Source organism: Sinocyclocheilus grahami, unplaced genomic scaffold, assembly GCF_001515645.1.
Source record: "Sinocyclocheilus grahami isolate Dianchi unplaced genomic scaffold, SAMN03320097.WGS_v1.1 scaffold52.1, whole genome shotgun sequence".
Classification (NCBI taxonomy): Eukaryota; Metazoa; Chordata; class Actinopteri; order Cypriniformes; family Cyprinidae; genus Sinocyclocheilus; species Sinocyclocheilus grahami.
Window position 1 is genome coordinate 413,601 of NW_015505231.1, and position 17,331 is coordinate 430,931.

The 17,331-nt window shown below is 38.9% G+C and overlaps 1 protein-coding gene and 1 non-coding gene across 7 annotated transcripts in view; one reads left to right on the forward strand and one right to left on the reverse strand.

Moving 5' to 3' along the window:
- Positions 1–2,459: 2,459 nt before the first annotated feature.
- On the reverse strand, positions 2,460–2,541 carry trnas-aga (transfer RNA serine (anticodon AGA)). The gene has a single exon. It is a non-coding gene; the product is annotated as a tRNA-Ser (tRNA).
- Positions 2,542–4,764: 2,223 nt separating this feature from the next.
- Positions 4,765–17,331, forward strand: part of LOC107583257 (nucleosome-remodeling factor subunit BPTF-like) — a 53,397-nt gene continuing 40,830 nt past the window's right edge. For 4 of the 6 annotated variants that reach the window (XM_016269407.1, XM_016269404.1, XM_016269408.1 and 1 more), the window contains exons 1-3: positions 4,765–5,588; positions 7,517–8,342; positions 11,891–12,111. In XM_016269407.1, the coding sequence (XP_016124893.1) occupies positions 5,108–5,588; positions 7,517–8,342; positions 11,891–12,111 (1,528 nt within the window). In that variant the 5' untranslated portion in view covers positions 4,765–5,107. The remainder of the gene's footprint in view (positions 5,589–7,516; positions 8,343–11,890; positions 12,112–17,331) is intronic. The other 2 variants (XM_016269406.1, XM_016269410.1) reach the window with 2 other exon arrangements.

The window sequence follows — 17,331 nt, forward strand, 5'->3', positions numbered from 1 at the left end:
AATTCCTTATCACAAGTATTCCATAGATTTACCCCTTTAACAGATAAACACCTACTTTTTGCATTAGTTCTTGCCCTAACTTTTTTAAACATATACAATCCTCTTAAGATTATACTGACTTTCTCTTATTTTGAACAACCTCTGAATACAAATTGGAAGTAAATTATTATAAACTTTGAACATTATCTGGGATGTACATAAATCAACTAAATCTACAAATTTTAAAGCATGTAAATGAATAAACAATTTGTTTGTTGGTTCGTAATAATCAACCCTTTTAACAATCCTAATTGCTTTCTTTTGTAACATATATATTGAATTTATATAGGTTTTATAAGTATGACCCCACACCTCAACACAATAAGTAATGTATGGAACTATGAGTGCAAAATACAATATATATAACGTTTTTTCATTCAAAATATGTTTTATTCTATTTAATATTGCAATGGATTTGGACATTTTTGTTTTTACATGGTTAATATGTGGTTTCCAACATAATTATGATCAATTATAACACCCAAAAATGTACCTTTCTATTTCCTCATTGTTAATCCTTAATTTAATTTTGTTGTTACTTTGTCGATTACTAAATATTATAAACTTAGTTTTACTTAAGTTCAGTGAAAGTCTATTATCATCAAACCATTTTTTGAAAACCATGAGTTCGATTTCCACTGAATTCAGAAGCTGTTCCAAGGTTTTCCCCGAACAATATAAATTTGTATCATCAGCAAACAAAAACATTTTTAATATTTTAGACACTTTACAAATATAATTTATGTACAGTACAAACAATTTGGGGCCTAACACCGAACCTTGCGGAACACCACATAATACACCATAATAATACACACCATAATAATAATAATAACAAAAAATAAATATATAAACAAACATAAAAATAACTATAATTACACATATTATATGCTTGCTACCAAATAGGTTTATTAAAAAAAAACTTAAATCCAGCATCATTTATATAATACAAAGGAATATAAATAGGGAATATATAAACAAATTGAAATAATTACATATATCATAATAATCTTAACTACCACAAATAGTTTAAAATTAAGAATAGAAATATATACATGAAAATCACACACACACACACATTTAAATTTAAAGAACTATAATAACAATATTACTAATAATATTTGTCTTACATAATAATAATAATAATACACTTTAAAATCTGACCTTAATATAACAAAAATGATGTATGTAAATACAAATTTAAATAACTACCTAATAATAATAATAATAATAATAATATAAACTTACTTCCACAAATATTTTATTCCAAAAGCTCAAATCTGACATTTTATAATTTTTATAAGACATAAATACAAATTTAAAGAACTATAATAACAATACTACTATTAATAATAATACTTACAATAATAATACTTGCTGCAAAATGAAAGGCCACCTCGATTTATACCACAATCTCGCTTCTCTTTCATGTTATGTGTTTTATTGCACTTACCTCCACGTTATCCGAAACCGTCAAACTGACTAAAAATATGTTCCGTGTTTAAAAAATATCAAATTCGCCTTCACTTTTATAAACTAGTCATCCGCGCGCTTCCGCTCTCTTTACGACTGTAATCGTGTGGCTTTGCACGTGACTACGTTTCGACCAATGGCTGTTTTGCCCCGTTCGGACCTGTTAGGAGTTGTTAGGACTTGGACCATTGGATGTTAGGATTGTTAGGACTTGTGTTAGGAATTAGTTCGGAAGTGTTAGGACTTATTTAGAATGTGTTAGAGAATTAGTTCGGAAGTGTTAGGACTTATTTAGAATGTGTTAGAGAATTAGTTCGGAAGTGTTAGGACTTATTTAGAATGTGTTAGAGAATTGTAACAAATCGTTAGGAATGGTTAGGCTGTCCGATCGCTGAAACTGTATTAAAGGGGTCATACGATGCTGCTAAAAAGAACATTATTTGGTGTATTTGGTGTAATGAAATGTGTTTATGCGGGTTAAGGTAAAAAAAAACACTTTATTTTCCACATACTGTACATTATTATTTCTCCTCTATGCCCTGCCTTTTTGAAACAGCTCTAGGCATGACGAAGCGGATATCGTCCTCTTTTGGAAGACCAAACAAAGTAGTTACGCTTTCACAACGAAGCACACGGCGCCTTCACAACATGGCGGCGGCAACCACAATACTACAGCGAGAATAAAAGTTACGCCTTCTTTCTTTGCGTGAACATTTGGGCGGCGTTATGCAAATCTTCCCACATCGTGAGGTAGATATGTGGGGGCGTGTTAGAACGAGCCGTTTTAGGTAGACGTGGCTGACTCTTAACTTTTATAAAGAATATCTCTTTGGATTTGAGACTTTAGTCTTTGCTTTGAGACTTTCTCTTCTTTATGCACCAAGAGCTTGTAACACTCCAAAGAGAAAGGAAAAATTTACCCCTTTAATGCAAAAAGGATAAAATCTCGTAGTCGGCAGGATTCGAACCTGCGCGGGGAGACCCCAATGGATTTCTAGTCCATCGCCTTAACCACTCGGCCACGACTACCTACAACATATACGCAATTTGGAAGAATTTTGTAGGAATACAGACGAGATATGATTAATTTTATTGTGGCGAATTTCATTACCGCTGTTCTGAAGAATAGTTACTTCACGCGACACACTCGGAAAGAACACAAAGACGCTCGAGCGCAGCGTGCGTGCTACCACATAAACATTTTTTTGAGATTGAGAAGGACTGTAACATTAGCTCAAGTTCACATGTTTAGATTCAGATCTACACACCGCTCGCTATATGAAGGTTCAGACATGTAGTTGATTTTACTATGTATATATATATATTTTTCACTCCTGACAATCCCACGCTAACCATCAGAGGTCACTGTCACTCCAGTAACGTTACTGATCAGCACTGATTCTTGTGAATAGCTTCAAGTCTGTGCAGTGGCTGTTTTTATGTATAATGCTTCTTCTTCAAGACCTGTGTGTTTTGGATTAGTTTTGGCGGTACGGTATGTTTTTCTCCAATATTTGGATCTTAATATTTTGGCATGCTGACACGGCCTCTGCATTGCAAATTCTGCCACTTTCTTGAGCACTTTTATATAAACAAGCCGGTGGCTCCGCCATGGACACGGTTAGGTACTGTAAATACAAAACAACTGAATGCTTTTTGAAGAGTAAATGACTATGTGAGGTTTCTCAGGCTTTTGTGATGGGCAAAATGATAACTCTGAAAGAGGTAAGAGCATGAAAATCAAGGTCAGTGGAACTGAAGTGTTGATGTTTCACAATGTTGTTTGTTTACAGCAAACAAAAACATCAGATAAAAGTATTTTCATTATATTGTTTGATATGACTTTTGAGACCACCAAAAAGACTGATGGCTGACATTCTTGGGGGGGAAAACTGTAATGGCATACCTTTTAAATAAAAACACAAGTGAAACTATTTTGTTTTCAAATATATTATCATTATTGGAAAACTTTTATTAAGTTTTGCAGCTGACGTGCAGGAAGCCATTCTGGCTCCATTTAACAAGAAAATCACAAAACTGTCAATTGTTTTAAAACAAATAATAAACACACACACACACACTCTAAAAAATGCTGGGTTAAATATAACTCAACCGCTGGGTCAAAACAACCCAATAGCTGGGTTTGTCCATACTTTACCCAGCGCTGGGTTATATTTAACCCAGCATTTTTTTTGTGCACACACACACACACACACACACACATACATACATTTATTGCTTTTATTTTTGAAAATTGTTGCATACAAGAAATGTTGTCGTCATGTTGCAAGGAAAGTTTTTTCAGTAGGCTACTTTTTTACATTACATTTAGCTTTTATCCAAAGCGACTTACAAATGATGACAGTAGAAGCAATCAAAACTAACAAAAGAGCAACAATATGCAAGTGCAAATGACAAGTCTCGGTTAGCCTAACACAGTACACGTAGCAAGGTATTTTTGGTTTAGATTTATATATATATATATATATATATATATATATAAAAAATATATATATATATATATATATATATATATATATTTTTTATATATATATATATATATATATATATATATAATTTATATAAACACATATACACACACACACACACACAAAGAAAAACAAGTAGATAGTATATAAAAAAAGCTAGTTAGTTTTTTTTAATAAAAAAGAAGATAAATTGATAAAGTAGGATTAAAATAGAATAGAAAGTGCTAGTTAGAGGGTCAAATAAAGATGGAACAGATTTTGTTTTTACTGAAAAAATCTTTTTTAAAACATGAAACCAACATGAATATATAGGCTATATATAGAGAGAGAGGGGGGGGGGGGACATTTGTTTTAACTAAATGTTTATTATCTTAACCTTGTCTTTGATCATTTTAAGTGGCAGGTGTTATGTAAAATTCAGCATGGAAAATCAAATATGATTATTGTTGATCATTTAATTATATTCACATAACATATGAGAAAGAAAGAAAGAACATAGGCTAGGCTACTTTCTTCAGGTGCGCACACAAACAGTGTGTCATTTATGGAAAAATACATGTTCCGTAATACCAATAAAAACGACATGCTTGTTTTTATTCGCTGTGTGACTTAAATCTATCGGTTTCTGCCAAGCCTCCATCTGAATGGAGTTAACACGCCGAGGAAAATGGAGAACAGATGACAAGAGCCGCTGCTCCGAAACAAGCCTAAACCCGAGCCGTCTACACGCAGAAGCGCATTTTCACGCGCCCAAGAGCCGAAAGACAGTAGCGGGCGCTCAGGAAGCGTGTTGACAAACGCGCAACGCAACAAACATCGCGCTGAGCGGCGAGTCTGAGCGCGGGTCACGTGACTCCCGCACAGGCCTGCAGTGTGTTGTCGGCGGACAGAGAGGAGGAAAGAACATGGCGGCTGCGAGCGAGCTCGAGCGGCGCGCCGGCCTTTCGTCTTGAGCTTTCTCGCGTTAACCGAGACCGGGGCTCCGCGGGTCTAGTGCATCCTCACCCGCGCGGGATCAACTTTGCGGTGGTGCCCGAAATTCCGGGTTCGGTGCGTGTAAAGTGCAGGCAAAACGCGAAACTGAGGAGAATAGGCTTTTATCCATAATGAGGGGGAGACGAGGCAGGCCGCCCAAAGCCCAGCTAACGCAGGAGCCCACCGCGGGCTCGGTGCGCGGTCTGAGACCCCGCCGGGACTTAAGGGCGAAGCCGAAAGGGACCTCCGATGAGGATTATGTCACCCCTAAACGAGGGAGCCATCATCCTACAACACGCGGCCGGAGGAAAGCGCGATGCGCGGCGTCGAGGGGCAGAGGAAGAGGCAGGGGTACAGCCAGAGGCAGGGGGCGGCGGAGCGCCGCGAGCGGGGTGGTTTACGACGACCACGAGAGCGACGATGAGGATGATGAAGACGCGGTCAGCTTGAGATCGGACGAGGAAGAGTGCATGGAGGAGCCTCTGACGGACGAAGAGGAGGAGGAAGAGGAGGAGGAGGCCAACGACGAGTCCGACTACCTGGAGGAGCTGGACTACTTGGAGGAAGACGATGCCAGTTTCTGCACGGAGAGCAGCCACGGCAGCAACGCAGGTACGGGACGCCTCGCGACCCCGCGAACGACCGATCCGTGAATCGCGAAGAGCGCGGGCTCCGACTCAAACGATCGCTCTTTTGTTGCGCTAAGCGCTCAAAATGGATCCTGGTGCTCCTCTGTGCTGGCGAAGGCCGCGGGGTTAGCGGTTAGCTGGAGCGCGGTAGTCGTTTATCGTGATCAAATTGCAACTGCGGGGGCGTTTTAGCATAAAAAGAGCTTTATAATTAAGCACTGAACCTAAAAGTCGCGTCTTCCCATTGTGCGAAAGCAAAGCCGTTTTGAATATCAACAAAAAGTTCGGTTTACCGTTCAATCGTGTATTTGCTAACGTTAGCCTGTTAGCATATTAAACCCAGACACACGCTGGATTGTGTTTTAAATATAAATATCATTAAATCATGCGTTTTTGTTGTATGATTGCGGTTTTATTTTGGTTAGACTGTAAAGGGAACACTTTTTAGTCTCACACACATGAGCACAACAAAAGTTAGTTAGCCCATCATCTTGCTAATTGATTTCGAGCTGATAAGATTTTTTAGTTGTTATTAAAATGATCAGCATATTCCGTAAACTTTCATTAAAGCACCGCCGACTCTTATATTGGAGTGTCTTTCTTACTAGCCACGCTCATGTGCATGAGTGTGTGGCAGTCTGGCTGGTGTGTAGGAGCACGTAGCCAAAGCTGGAGTGCGGCTAGTAACAGGGCAGCATGCGGCCGGTTGTTTTGAAATCCAGCGCCAGCGCCGTCGCACCTGACGCCGGGAGGACGCTTAACTTCGTCTCCGTCTACATGACTTCACAGTGCCACTTGGGATGTAGCTTTTGGTACGGTCATGATTAATTACCCGCCCTATGGGAGATAATTAGGGCTGAGATGGTTTTTTTTTTAGGGACAGTTACACTGTTTTCTATTGTAGTATATTTTAAAATGCCATTTATTCTTTTGATGGCAAAGCTGTATTTCCAGCATCATTACTCCAGACTTCAGAGTCACATGATCCTTCAGAAATCATTCTGGTGTTCTGATTCGCTGCTTATGAAACATTTATGACTGTCAGCATCGAAAAGAGTTTAAATTAATTACAAAGTATTATTGTTTTCAACATTGATTATAACGAGAAACGTTTTCTTGCACCCCATTTGAGAATATTTTTTGAGGAAACGGACACTTTTTCAGGATTCTTTGATGAAGTTCAAAAGAACGGCATTTATTTGAAATATAATTATTTTGCAACATTCTAAATGTCTTACTATCACTTTTGATCAATTTAACGTGACTCTGCTCAATAAAAGTAATTTAATAATTTCTTTACTAAAATAAAAGTAACCCCAGATTTTTAAATGGTGTGCATAATTTTTTATTTCAGTCATTAAAACATTTTTAAAAATGTATTTTTTTACCATTTACAGATTCAAGTGTGTTGTTGCTTTCATTGTTTTATATATTAAAAAAAATCACAGGCTGATATCCTGTACATGTTCATTAGATTCTCGATTCATTTTATTCTGTTTAAAACCGTTCTATGCAGACAAATGTAATGCAAAAATCTTTTTCCTTTGGGAATCACAAATATTAGCTGTTGTTTTAATATCGCATACATGACCACTGAACATTGTTCCTCGTTGTCTTATTTCTTAATTGCTAAGTTTTTAAGCAGATGCCTGATCATTCATGTCTAACTGCACACACAGCTTGTCTGAATCAACAATGTGTTTTTTTTCTGAAACTGAACATTTTATGCATGTATTATTTTATCCAATGTTAAATCTGTCATCAAATCTTATATAAACAGACACACCATGACAACATTAGAGTCATTAGTAAAATTGCAATTTGCATTCAGACTTTATTTTCCTTCGTGAAAATGTAACGTTGACTTTCTTCCTGCCAATCAAAAACTGATTCTGATTCTTTCTGTTTTAGTAGGTCGTAAAAGACCAAGACCTAGGCGACCGCCTTCTCCTATTCTGGAGCAGAAGGAGATTCCTTCTCTGGAGCTGCCCAGTTCCTCCGAGGACCTTCTCATTCCCAACGAGCAGCTACTCAACGCTTCGGCTATTTACGAGGTGCTTCGCAGTTTCTGCACTGTCCTGCGTCTCTCTCCGTTCCGCTTCGAGGACTTTTGCGCCGCTCTGGTCGGACAGGAGCAATGCACGCTCATGGCGGAGACGCACATCTGCCTGCTCAAGGCCATCTTAAGGGAGGAGGACACTTCCAACACCACTTTTGGCCCGGCGGACCTCAAGGACAGCGTCAACTCCACGCTCTACTTCATCGATGGCATGACCTGGCCAGAAGTGGTGCGTGCATACTGCGAAAGTGACCCCGAGTACCACCACGTGCTCCCTGACCTGGAGGGTGAAGACTATCCGTTTAGCCCGCTGGAGAGCAAAGTCAAGGTCTTGCAGTTCCTGGTGGACCAGTTCCTCACCACCAACCTGGCCCGCGAGGAGCTCATGTCCGAGGGCGTCATCCAGTACGACGACCACTGCCGGGTTTGCCACCGGCTCGGCGACCTGCTGTGCTGCGAGACCTGCTCGGCCGTGTATCACCTGGAGTGCGTCAAGCCTCCGCTGGAGGAGGTGCCCGAGGACGAGTGGCAGTGTGAGATCTGTGTGGCGCACAAAGTGTCCGGCGTGACCGACTGTCTGACCGAGTTCCAGAAGAGCCGGCCGTACATCCGGCAGGAGCCCATTGGTTACGACCGGCATCAAAGAAAATACTGGTTTCTCAACAGGAGGATTATTATGTGAGTATTCGCAATGTAAACTACTGAAGATAGGGCATTATTAAGAAAAAAAAGGTGTCATATTTGCCAATTCTAATGCCTTGAACCTTCTTACAGTCCGATTTATTTGTATTGCAGCTTTACAGTAGGTCATATAGTAATGTTTGTTATAGCTTAAAGTCCACATGAAGTCAAAATCGACTTTATTTACTTTACTAGCACACATTGCTAATCTTGATGTGAACAATTAATCTGTGCAAGTTAATCCGCTGAAAAAAAATAGTTTGTCTTGGTAATCTTTCATCAAAATCTGATCATTTGCTTCCGCTCTGGAATGGCATTCCTTCTCTGATGACGTCAGTTTGACGGCTTGGGCAGAATATCCTTAAACACACACCTCCAACCGTTAGGCTGCTATGAGTGAGAGACAGAGAGGAGGAGCGCAAACATAAAACCATGCCCTCTATTCAGTATTCCGTTTCAGCTGGAAATACGTCACTACACTGAAATAAAGTCGGCAGCAACTTCCGGTTCACGCAGACTTTAAAGGGGTCCTATTATGCTCTTTTACATAGTCTTGATTTTGTTTTGGGGGTGTACTAGAACATGCTCTCATACTAGGTTCTTCGAAAAACACATTATTTTTCACATATTTTACATTATTACAACACCTCTCTCCCCAGTCTGGCATGAATGGCTCGAATAGTTCCTGTATCAAATTAAGGCCCGCCTTCTGAAATACGAAATGTGCTGTGATTGGTTAGCTGGGCCAGTGTGTGTGTTGTGATTGGTTAGCTGGGCCAGTGTGTGTTGTGATTGGCAGCACTTGGCGCCTGGTCGGGAAATGTCATGCCCCTTACCACTGCTGCGAGCTTCAGTGTAAATATTGCGTCAAAATTGCGTCTGCCTTGGAAAAGCTAGCATGTCTCAGGCATAGTGATAACACTCGTTGCCTTCTCTAGTGCAGCTCAACCAGGTCTCGTCCCATTCGACGATATTTGTGATATCACAAATCCCGGAAAAAATGCGTTGTAGTCCAAACGAGTCGTTCGTTGTAGTTTTTGAAAAGTGATTTCTGTTCAAATAAAATATCTCCTTTTGAAGTGGACTTTGAACTTTGTAACTTTGCAGATCTTTAGCATAATAGGACCCCTTTAATATCTTCATGCCTTATAGTCGCATCTGGCAGATTCGATCTGGATGATGGTAATATGTGACCCTGGAGCACAAAACCACAAAGCATTTGTAGCAATAGCCAACAATACATTGTATGGGTCAAAATGATCGATTTTTCTCTTATGTCAAAAATCATTAGGATATTAAGTGAAGATCATGTTCCATGAAGATATTTTGTAGATTTCCTACTGTAAATATATCAAAATTTCATTTTTGATTAATAATATGTATTGCGAAGGACTTAGTTTGCACAACTTTAAAGGCGATTTTCTCAATATTTAGATTTTTTTGCACCCTCAGATTCCAGATTTTCAAAAAGTTGCATCTCGGCCAAATATTGTCCTATCCTAACAAACCATACCTCAATGGAAAGCTTATTTATTACGCCCATAGCCCAAACCTCACCCCTATTTTGAAATCTCAGCCCTACACGTACGTACACAACCATGGCAACGACGATCGCGGAAACAAGTGAAGATGACACGCATGCATATTCAAACAAAAGCCAACACGGAAAAGTTGTGTGAAACGAAGCAAAATCAACGTTACTCACCAATCAAGAAGAAAAAACAAGGCAACCTCGGCGTCCGATTCGAGCCCTTCCCGCTCCTTGAGTTCTCTCCACCGCTTGAAACCTGCGCTTGATATTCACGCGAGTCTTACCTCTTGCCTGATCGTAGCCCTTCTTTTTAATGTTTTGTTTCTCTGATATTTTCCTCTCTTTTTTTTATCTGCCATCTCTCTCTATCTATAGTCGATCTGCTAATATCTGCCCTGTGCACTCAAATTGCGCGCTCTCTTCTCTCTATCATTACAAAACACACCCACTTACTGCTGATTGGCTACAAGTGCGTTTTGGGACTCGGTCCGACGCTGTGGTCAAAAGCGTTTTTTCAAATATTACTTAGTGCACCTTTAAGATCTTAATAAGATCTGCAGAGTTACAAAGCTCAAAGTCTCCCACAAAAGGATTTATTCTGTCTAAAAGAGAAGGCTGGTCCAGACCGGGCTAAAAAACCTCATTCAAACACGCCCCCACATGTCTATGTCACGATGTGGAAATATTTGCGTAATGCTGCCCAAATGTTCTTGCCAAGAAAGAATACGTGGTTTCAGGAACAGCAGTAGTGTTGAAGCAGCCTTGTCAGGGAGACGCTGTGTGTTTCAGTGCGAAAGCAAAAGCACTTTATTTAGCCTTCCGAAAAGTAGATGCAATGTGGAATCATTGGTTAAGATTTATTTACAACAGAACAGCACAACCCAGATGTTCGAATTTGTGCAAGGCATTTTATGGACGACAGTTTTGTGAACCTAGGAGAGTATCCTACAAGGCTGGCTGTGCACAAAGGCTATTTAAAAAAAAAAAAGAAATATTGGGTCAATTCCGACTTTGCTATGACAATCTGGCGCTTATTCGGAATCAGCTACTGTAAGTATGTTTTCTTAATAGCTTAAGTATTTGCTATTGACTGTTCAAATGCGGAGTTTTGCACCATGTAGAGTATCGCATCGTGTGTGTGTGTGTGCGTGAGAGAGAGACAGGGTCACATCACAGTGGAGTCAGCGTTCTTAATCGTGGCTTGTGTACTGCAAATACATACCAGCTTCATCACTGTGTCTGTCACGCGACTCTGTTCCCCTTTCAGGCTTGAACTGATGGTAAATCTAAGGACATTATGTACTGTCTTCACATTTATGTTGAAAGCTGAAGCTCCCAATTATGGAAATGGATGTTACATTTCCGTCGCGTGCTTGTGGTGTTCGGCCAATCACAATGCACTGGGTCAGCTGGCCAATCAGAGCAGAATCTGTGCTTGTAGGAAGGAGGGGCTTTGCAGAAAACGACGAGAGAGTCGGGGCATAGAGGACCTACAATAATGTACAGTATTTGAAAAATAATGTGTTTTTTGAACATTAAAGCATGTCAACATATTCTGTTACACCAAATACACAAAATAATGATCTTTAAAATAGCATCATATGACCCCTTTAAGTCCCACTTGCCCAGTCGTAACAAATTGCAGTCCTGTCTCCATTTTCTGTGCTTGCCTTGTTTTATTTACTGTTGGTTACTAAGTTAGGATAGGTTTTATTTATTTTTTTGTGAACTTTTGAAAAGATTAGTTTCGCTTTTGGATAGAAACCCAGCTACTGGCATGGTTTAAAATACATCATCGGAAAAAAGTAGTTTCAGTCAATGATTTGGTGCTCCAACCTATTTCAGGGAAAGCCAAAATAGAAAGTTTTTTTTTGTTGTTGCTATTTGTGGTTGTCAAAATTGGAATGCATCACTTACTTCTCACACTAGGTTTTCTAAACACAAAAATATGGTTTAAAGTCTATCGAGTACCTGTATTGAATGTACGTAACCTGTGCGTTTTGATTCGTTTCAGAGAGGAAGATGGTGAGGATGAAAACAAGGAGACTTGGTACTACAGCACTAAGGTCCAGCTGGCCGGGATGTTGGAGCTTCTGGATAAAGACTACTGGGAGAATGACCTCTGCTCTATGCTGGAGGAGATGAGAGAGGAGATTCACTCTCACATGGACATTACCGAGGAGCTCACTAACAAGGCCCGGGGGAATAACAAGGCATACCTCACCGTTGCCAATGGTAAGAGAGTACTCAAATCATATAGCTTATTTTTTATTGCCATCTTGGAAATGCACATTCCAAGATGGTAAAAAAAAGTTTCATGCACATTAGGGATGTGCGGGTCTAGTCAACTAGTCCAGTGTTTCCCAACCGGTGTGCCGTCTGTCGAGAGCAGGGTTGGCGTGTAAAAAAAAATAATTTTTTAATATTTTTAAATTGCTAAAATGTTCAAAAAAGCATCTATTATATAATATCCATTTCTGATGTCGCCAATAATTAGAGATGCACCGAAATTCCAGCTGCCGAAAATTAGTTCACCGCTCAGGTTTCACTTTCACGTGGTGTGACGCTCTGCGTATTATCCCGCTCTATGCGTGTGTGTGCTCCGCTCAGCTCCACTTGTATACCGTTCATGCTCATCGGAACAGCAAAGTCCACTCGAAAAACGAGCCGACAGGAAACATCGATGTAGTACAGTATTGTTTCGGTCTGCAATAGCCCTACTGTGTTGTAACATGGTGTGGTATATGGGCAACTCTGGTAATGCTGCCCTCTCATTCATTGATCTGCTAACCGTATTTGTGCTATCATTATTCATTTCTTTATTTGTGTGAAATTACTGTTTACTTGTCATTTTTTATTCAATTCAAAGTTTGAAATCAAGCTATCTCGTGCTACTGCAACAAAATTACCCAACTATAAAATAAAAAATACACAGTGAGCAAACATTTGTGAGATAGTTTAAGTTATAATGGTAATTACTATAATGGAAAACACTGGACTAGTCGACTAAACGGTACAGCTCCTACTAGTCGACACTGAAAACAATAGTCGATTACACGACAGAAAAAAACAACATGATTTTATCATTCAAATGACTGTCATTTTAACATTGCATTTAAAACATTTTAAATAAGTTAAAATAAAACGTTTGAAAAATAATACATTATTTTAAAAAGTTTATCTGGGCGGAAACTACATTTTTACCTCAGACCTCACATGCGTTTTCTTCGTGTCAGTTCCGACGAGTTCAAATGACCATACGAAAGACGAGAAGGTGTGGGATTATTTTGAATTAGAAGGAAACGGAAAAGTTTTGTATAAACTGTGTAATGTCAAATTGTCTTACAATAACTCTACTGGAGAGATGCGGAGTCATATTCAATACAGGCACGTAGGCGTTAGCTTAGAGGCTGGCCAAAGCCAGCAAATGTGTCAATCACGTCATTCACTACAACTCGCCGGTGCTGCGTTCCCGTCCGCGCCGTCTATTCCTCTAACGAAGACCCACTTCGGTGGTGGTGCGGGATGTCCAGGTGCTTTCTGAAACTCTGTCGGCTTGCTTTTCATTATCTCTGTGTGCCTGCGACTTCAGTTCCTGCCGAGCACATTTTTTCAAGTGCAGGAATTTTATTGTTAATCGCCTCAGGTCCCGTCTTTCACCAGACCACGTTGATAATTTCACTGAACAAATAACGCATGGTCTGAGTAAGTAAAATGGGCATTGTTGCATTTTGTTTTTAGACGATATAGCCTACACAAAGTACGTTTTTAAAAGCCGTTTTAATGCTATCTCTAGATAAACCTTCCTATTGTTTTTTACTTGTTTTAATATGTTGGCTAACGTTATATGAAGATTAAGAATTCTGTCAGGCTATTGATTGATTTTCCATTGTTCTGGATTTCCCCAGCTGATTTGAATAAATAAGCTATGCTTTGGCCGACGGTGAGTGTATACTCATAACGACCGCCTAAAATGAAATAATGATAACGCGAGGCAAGTGTGCGGCAAGCAGAATTCATTGAGGGATTTGACAGTGTGATTCATAGATTAAGTATTTCAAATATAGGCTATTATATATGCTACACGCACGCACAGAGGTTTTTTTAATTTTTTGGGGGTTTCTTGCTTTTAGACTAGTCGGATACAAAACTTTCGTTTAAACGACAGTCAAATTAGTCGTCTCACACATCCCTAATGCACATTCAACTTGACAGTCGCTAAGTGTTGTTTGCAATATATTTGTTTGGAAAAATCAAACAATTTATCTTTTTTTTTTTTTTTTTCAAATGCTAACTTTAGATTTATTTTTACTCTCAATAAAATGCATTGTTTTGTTTTTTTTAATTTGTAAGTTTTTTTCTAAAACTGTTTGCAAGTATGAAATCAAGTTTATTGCTTCTAATTTTATTTATTAAAAAATACATGCTGATATCCTGTACTTGCTTATTACTGGTTTAAATTGCTGTGTGCAGGCCCCCTTTTTTTTGAGGATCATGAATATTAGCTGTTGTTTTAATGAGACCAGTGGTGACCACTGAAAGTTATGTTCCTCATTGTCTCATTTCTGAGTTGCTATATTTTTAAGCAGATGTCTGATCATTCCTAATGTCTGACTAACTGAAGAACGTATTTATGGAGACACCGGTTGTCTGAATCAACAATCTTTTTTTTTTTTTTTTCATAAACTGATCTTTTTAGCAACCCACACTCATTTTCTCCCCTGTTTTAAATAGTACACGAGACTGCTGACTCTGCTGGTCTCTTGTCTGCTCTGTGGAAGAGGGACTGTTTCATTTCTTTAAGTTAAAGGGGGTCATATGATGCTATTTTAAAGATCGTTATTTGGTGTAACAGAATATGTTGACATGCTGTAATGTTCAAAAAACACATTATTTTTCAAATACTGTACAGTATTGTAGGTCCTCTATGCCTGCAAGCGCAGTCTGCTCTGATTGGCCAGCTCACCCAGTGCATTGTGATTGGCCGAACACCACAAGCACGCGTCGGAAATGTAACGCCCCTTTCCATAATCGCGAGCTTCAGCTTTCAAAGTAAATATCAAGACAGTTAATAATGTCATTAGTTTTACCATCAGTTCAAGTCCGAAAGGGCAACAGAGTCACGTGACAGACACAGTGATGATGCAGTACACAAGCCGCGGTTAAGACAGCTGACGTGCTATGATTTCTGACAGACAGTTCACTCTCCTGTGATGTGACCCTGTTCCCCTCTCACACACACACACACACACACACACACGACGCGTTACTCTGCGCTGCGCAAAACTCCGCATTTGAACAGTCAATAGCAAATACTTAAACTAATAGCAAAACATACTTAGTCGCTGATTCAGAAGCGCCAGATTGTCATAGCAAAGTTGGAATTTACTAGGGATGAACCGATACCACTTTTTCCAGTACTCGCCCGATACGATACTTTTGTTTTTGGTACTTGCCGATACCGAGTACCGATACCGATATTTTTATTGCATTTGTACATTTTTTTAAATATTGGGTACAGAAACCAAAAGGGTATGTATAATGTTAGTTGGTTAACTTCATTTATCAAATAGATACAGTCAAACCAAAATTTATTCAGACACCTTCAACATTTCTCACATTATCACAGTTTATTCGCTATAGTTTAGAAAATGGTAATAAAATATGACAAGAACTCCGAGTTAAACTGTGTCAGAACAAATTCAGCTTGATCATGTTAGATAATTTTGATAGAAAGGTATGTACAGGGTTCGTATGGTCATGAAAAACCTGGAAAAGTCATGGAATTTTAAAACACCAATTTCCAGGCCTGGAAAAGTTTTGGAAAAATAAAGAAACCCAGAAAGTTTTGGAAAAGTCATTGAAATCTATTTCACCCTGTACGCATCTTCTCTCTTTGACTTTTTTCTTCAAACGGCTTCACATTGGCGCATCTTGTCTGCGCTACAAGAGCCGCTGATACTCAAAAAACTCATACTTGTTTTTTTTAGTTTGTTACTCAGACGCAGGCAGTGCGCTGCATGAGACAAAAAAGTTATATAATCAAAACAACCGCATAGCCGCTCTTTAGTGTAGATGCATGTTGATTTTATCAGATGATGCCGCGGTTATAAATGAGAGTGACTCCTGGTTAACATGTATTAAAAGGGGTCGTGTTTAGTCACTATTTACAGGGTGTCCGCGGGTCCTTAAAATGTCTTAAATAACGTTTTCCTAATAGAAGGCCTTAAAAAGTCTTAAAATGTCTTAAATTCGTATTTTTGGTCACATTACCGCTAAAATATCTTCAGTCTGACGGACCTAATGACTGTTTACAATCATTGGACTGACCCGCTGTAAGTTACTGCGTCATCAGCGAGAACTGCAGTAAGTTCGCAGAATACAAGGTCGCGCTGAAACTCACTCTGTTTGTCTCGAGACTTCAGAACAAATGATCGTGACAGCACACAAACTCAGAAGAAACACACTGAGGTAAAATTCACAAAGTTTATTCATAACATGATATAGTTAAGTAACACCATGACAAGTGAGCTATTTTGAACAATATTCTCACGTTGCCAAAAAACATTCAAAACACCTTCAGAGTGCACACATTACGTGAATTCTAGTGCGCGTGCGCATTTACAGTGCGCTCTTTCACCGCATGATTCAGTCTATTAAAATACATTCAGAATGATCACAAATTCAAGACGTGGGGGAAGAAAATGTGTATATTTATACCACTTCATATAGTTAATCAATTTCACACGGAAGAGTGCCTTTTTTTTCTCCAAAAATTACCATATACAAGTGTGAAGTTTTATTAAGAAACTTATGTTTTAGACACCATATTGCCTGTTTTTGCACTATTTTGCCAACAAAAATAATTCCAAACAAAGCCACAGCGCAGTTTTGAGTCTTTGAGCAACATGACAGCTTTTAGTTTCTGAATGAATCAACCGTTTAAATGGTTCGGGTTCAGTCCCAATGACTCACTTATTAACAGTGACTTGCTGCCACCTACTGTCGGTTTTAATTTCACATTTATTTTTTTTATTATTTCAAATATCAGTATTCAATGTTTTATGTTTAATATATGAAAAATACATCTAAATGCCACTTCAGATGCAGCTTATGTCTGGATTGCAAAGATGAATTTTGTTGATACTGATTATTTCATTTGCAGCCCAAATGTCTTATTATTCTAATTCACTGATTAAATGTAAAAGGTAAAAATCAACTTAAAGTGGTTTAGTGGTTTGTTTATTTTTTCCTTTCTCTTTGGAGTGTTACAAGCTCTTGGTGCATAAAGAAGATCTGTAAATTTGCAAAGACTAAAGTCTCAAATCCAAAGAGATATTCTTTATAAAAGTTAACAGTCAGCCACACCTACCTAAAACGGCTCATTCGAACACGCCCCCACATATCTACCTCACTATGTGGGAAGATTTGCATAACGCCGCCCAAATGTTCACG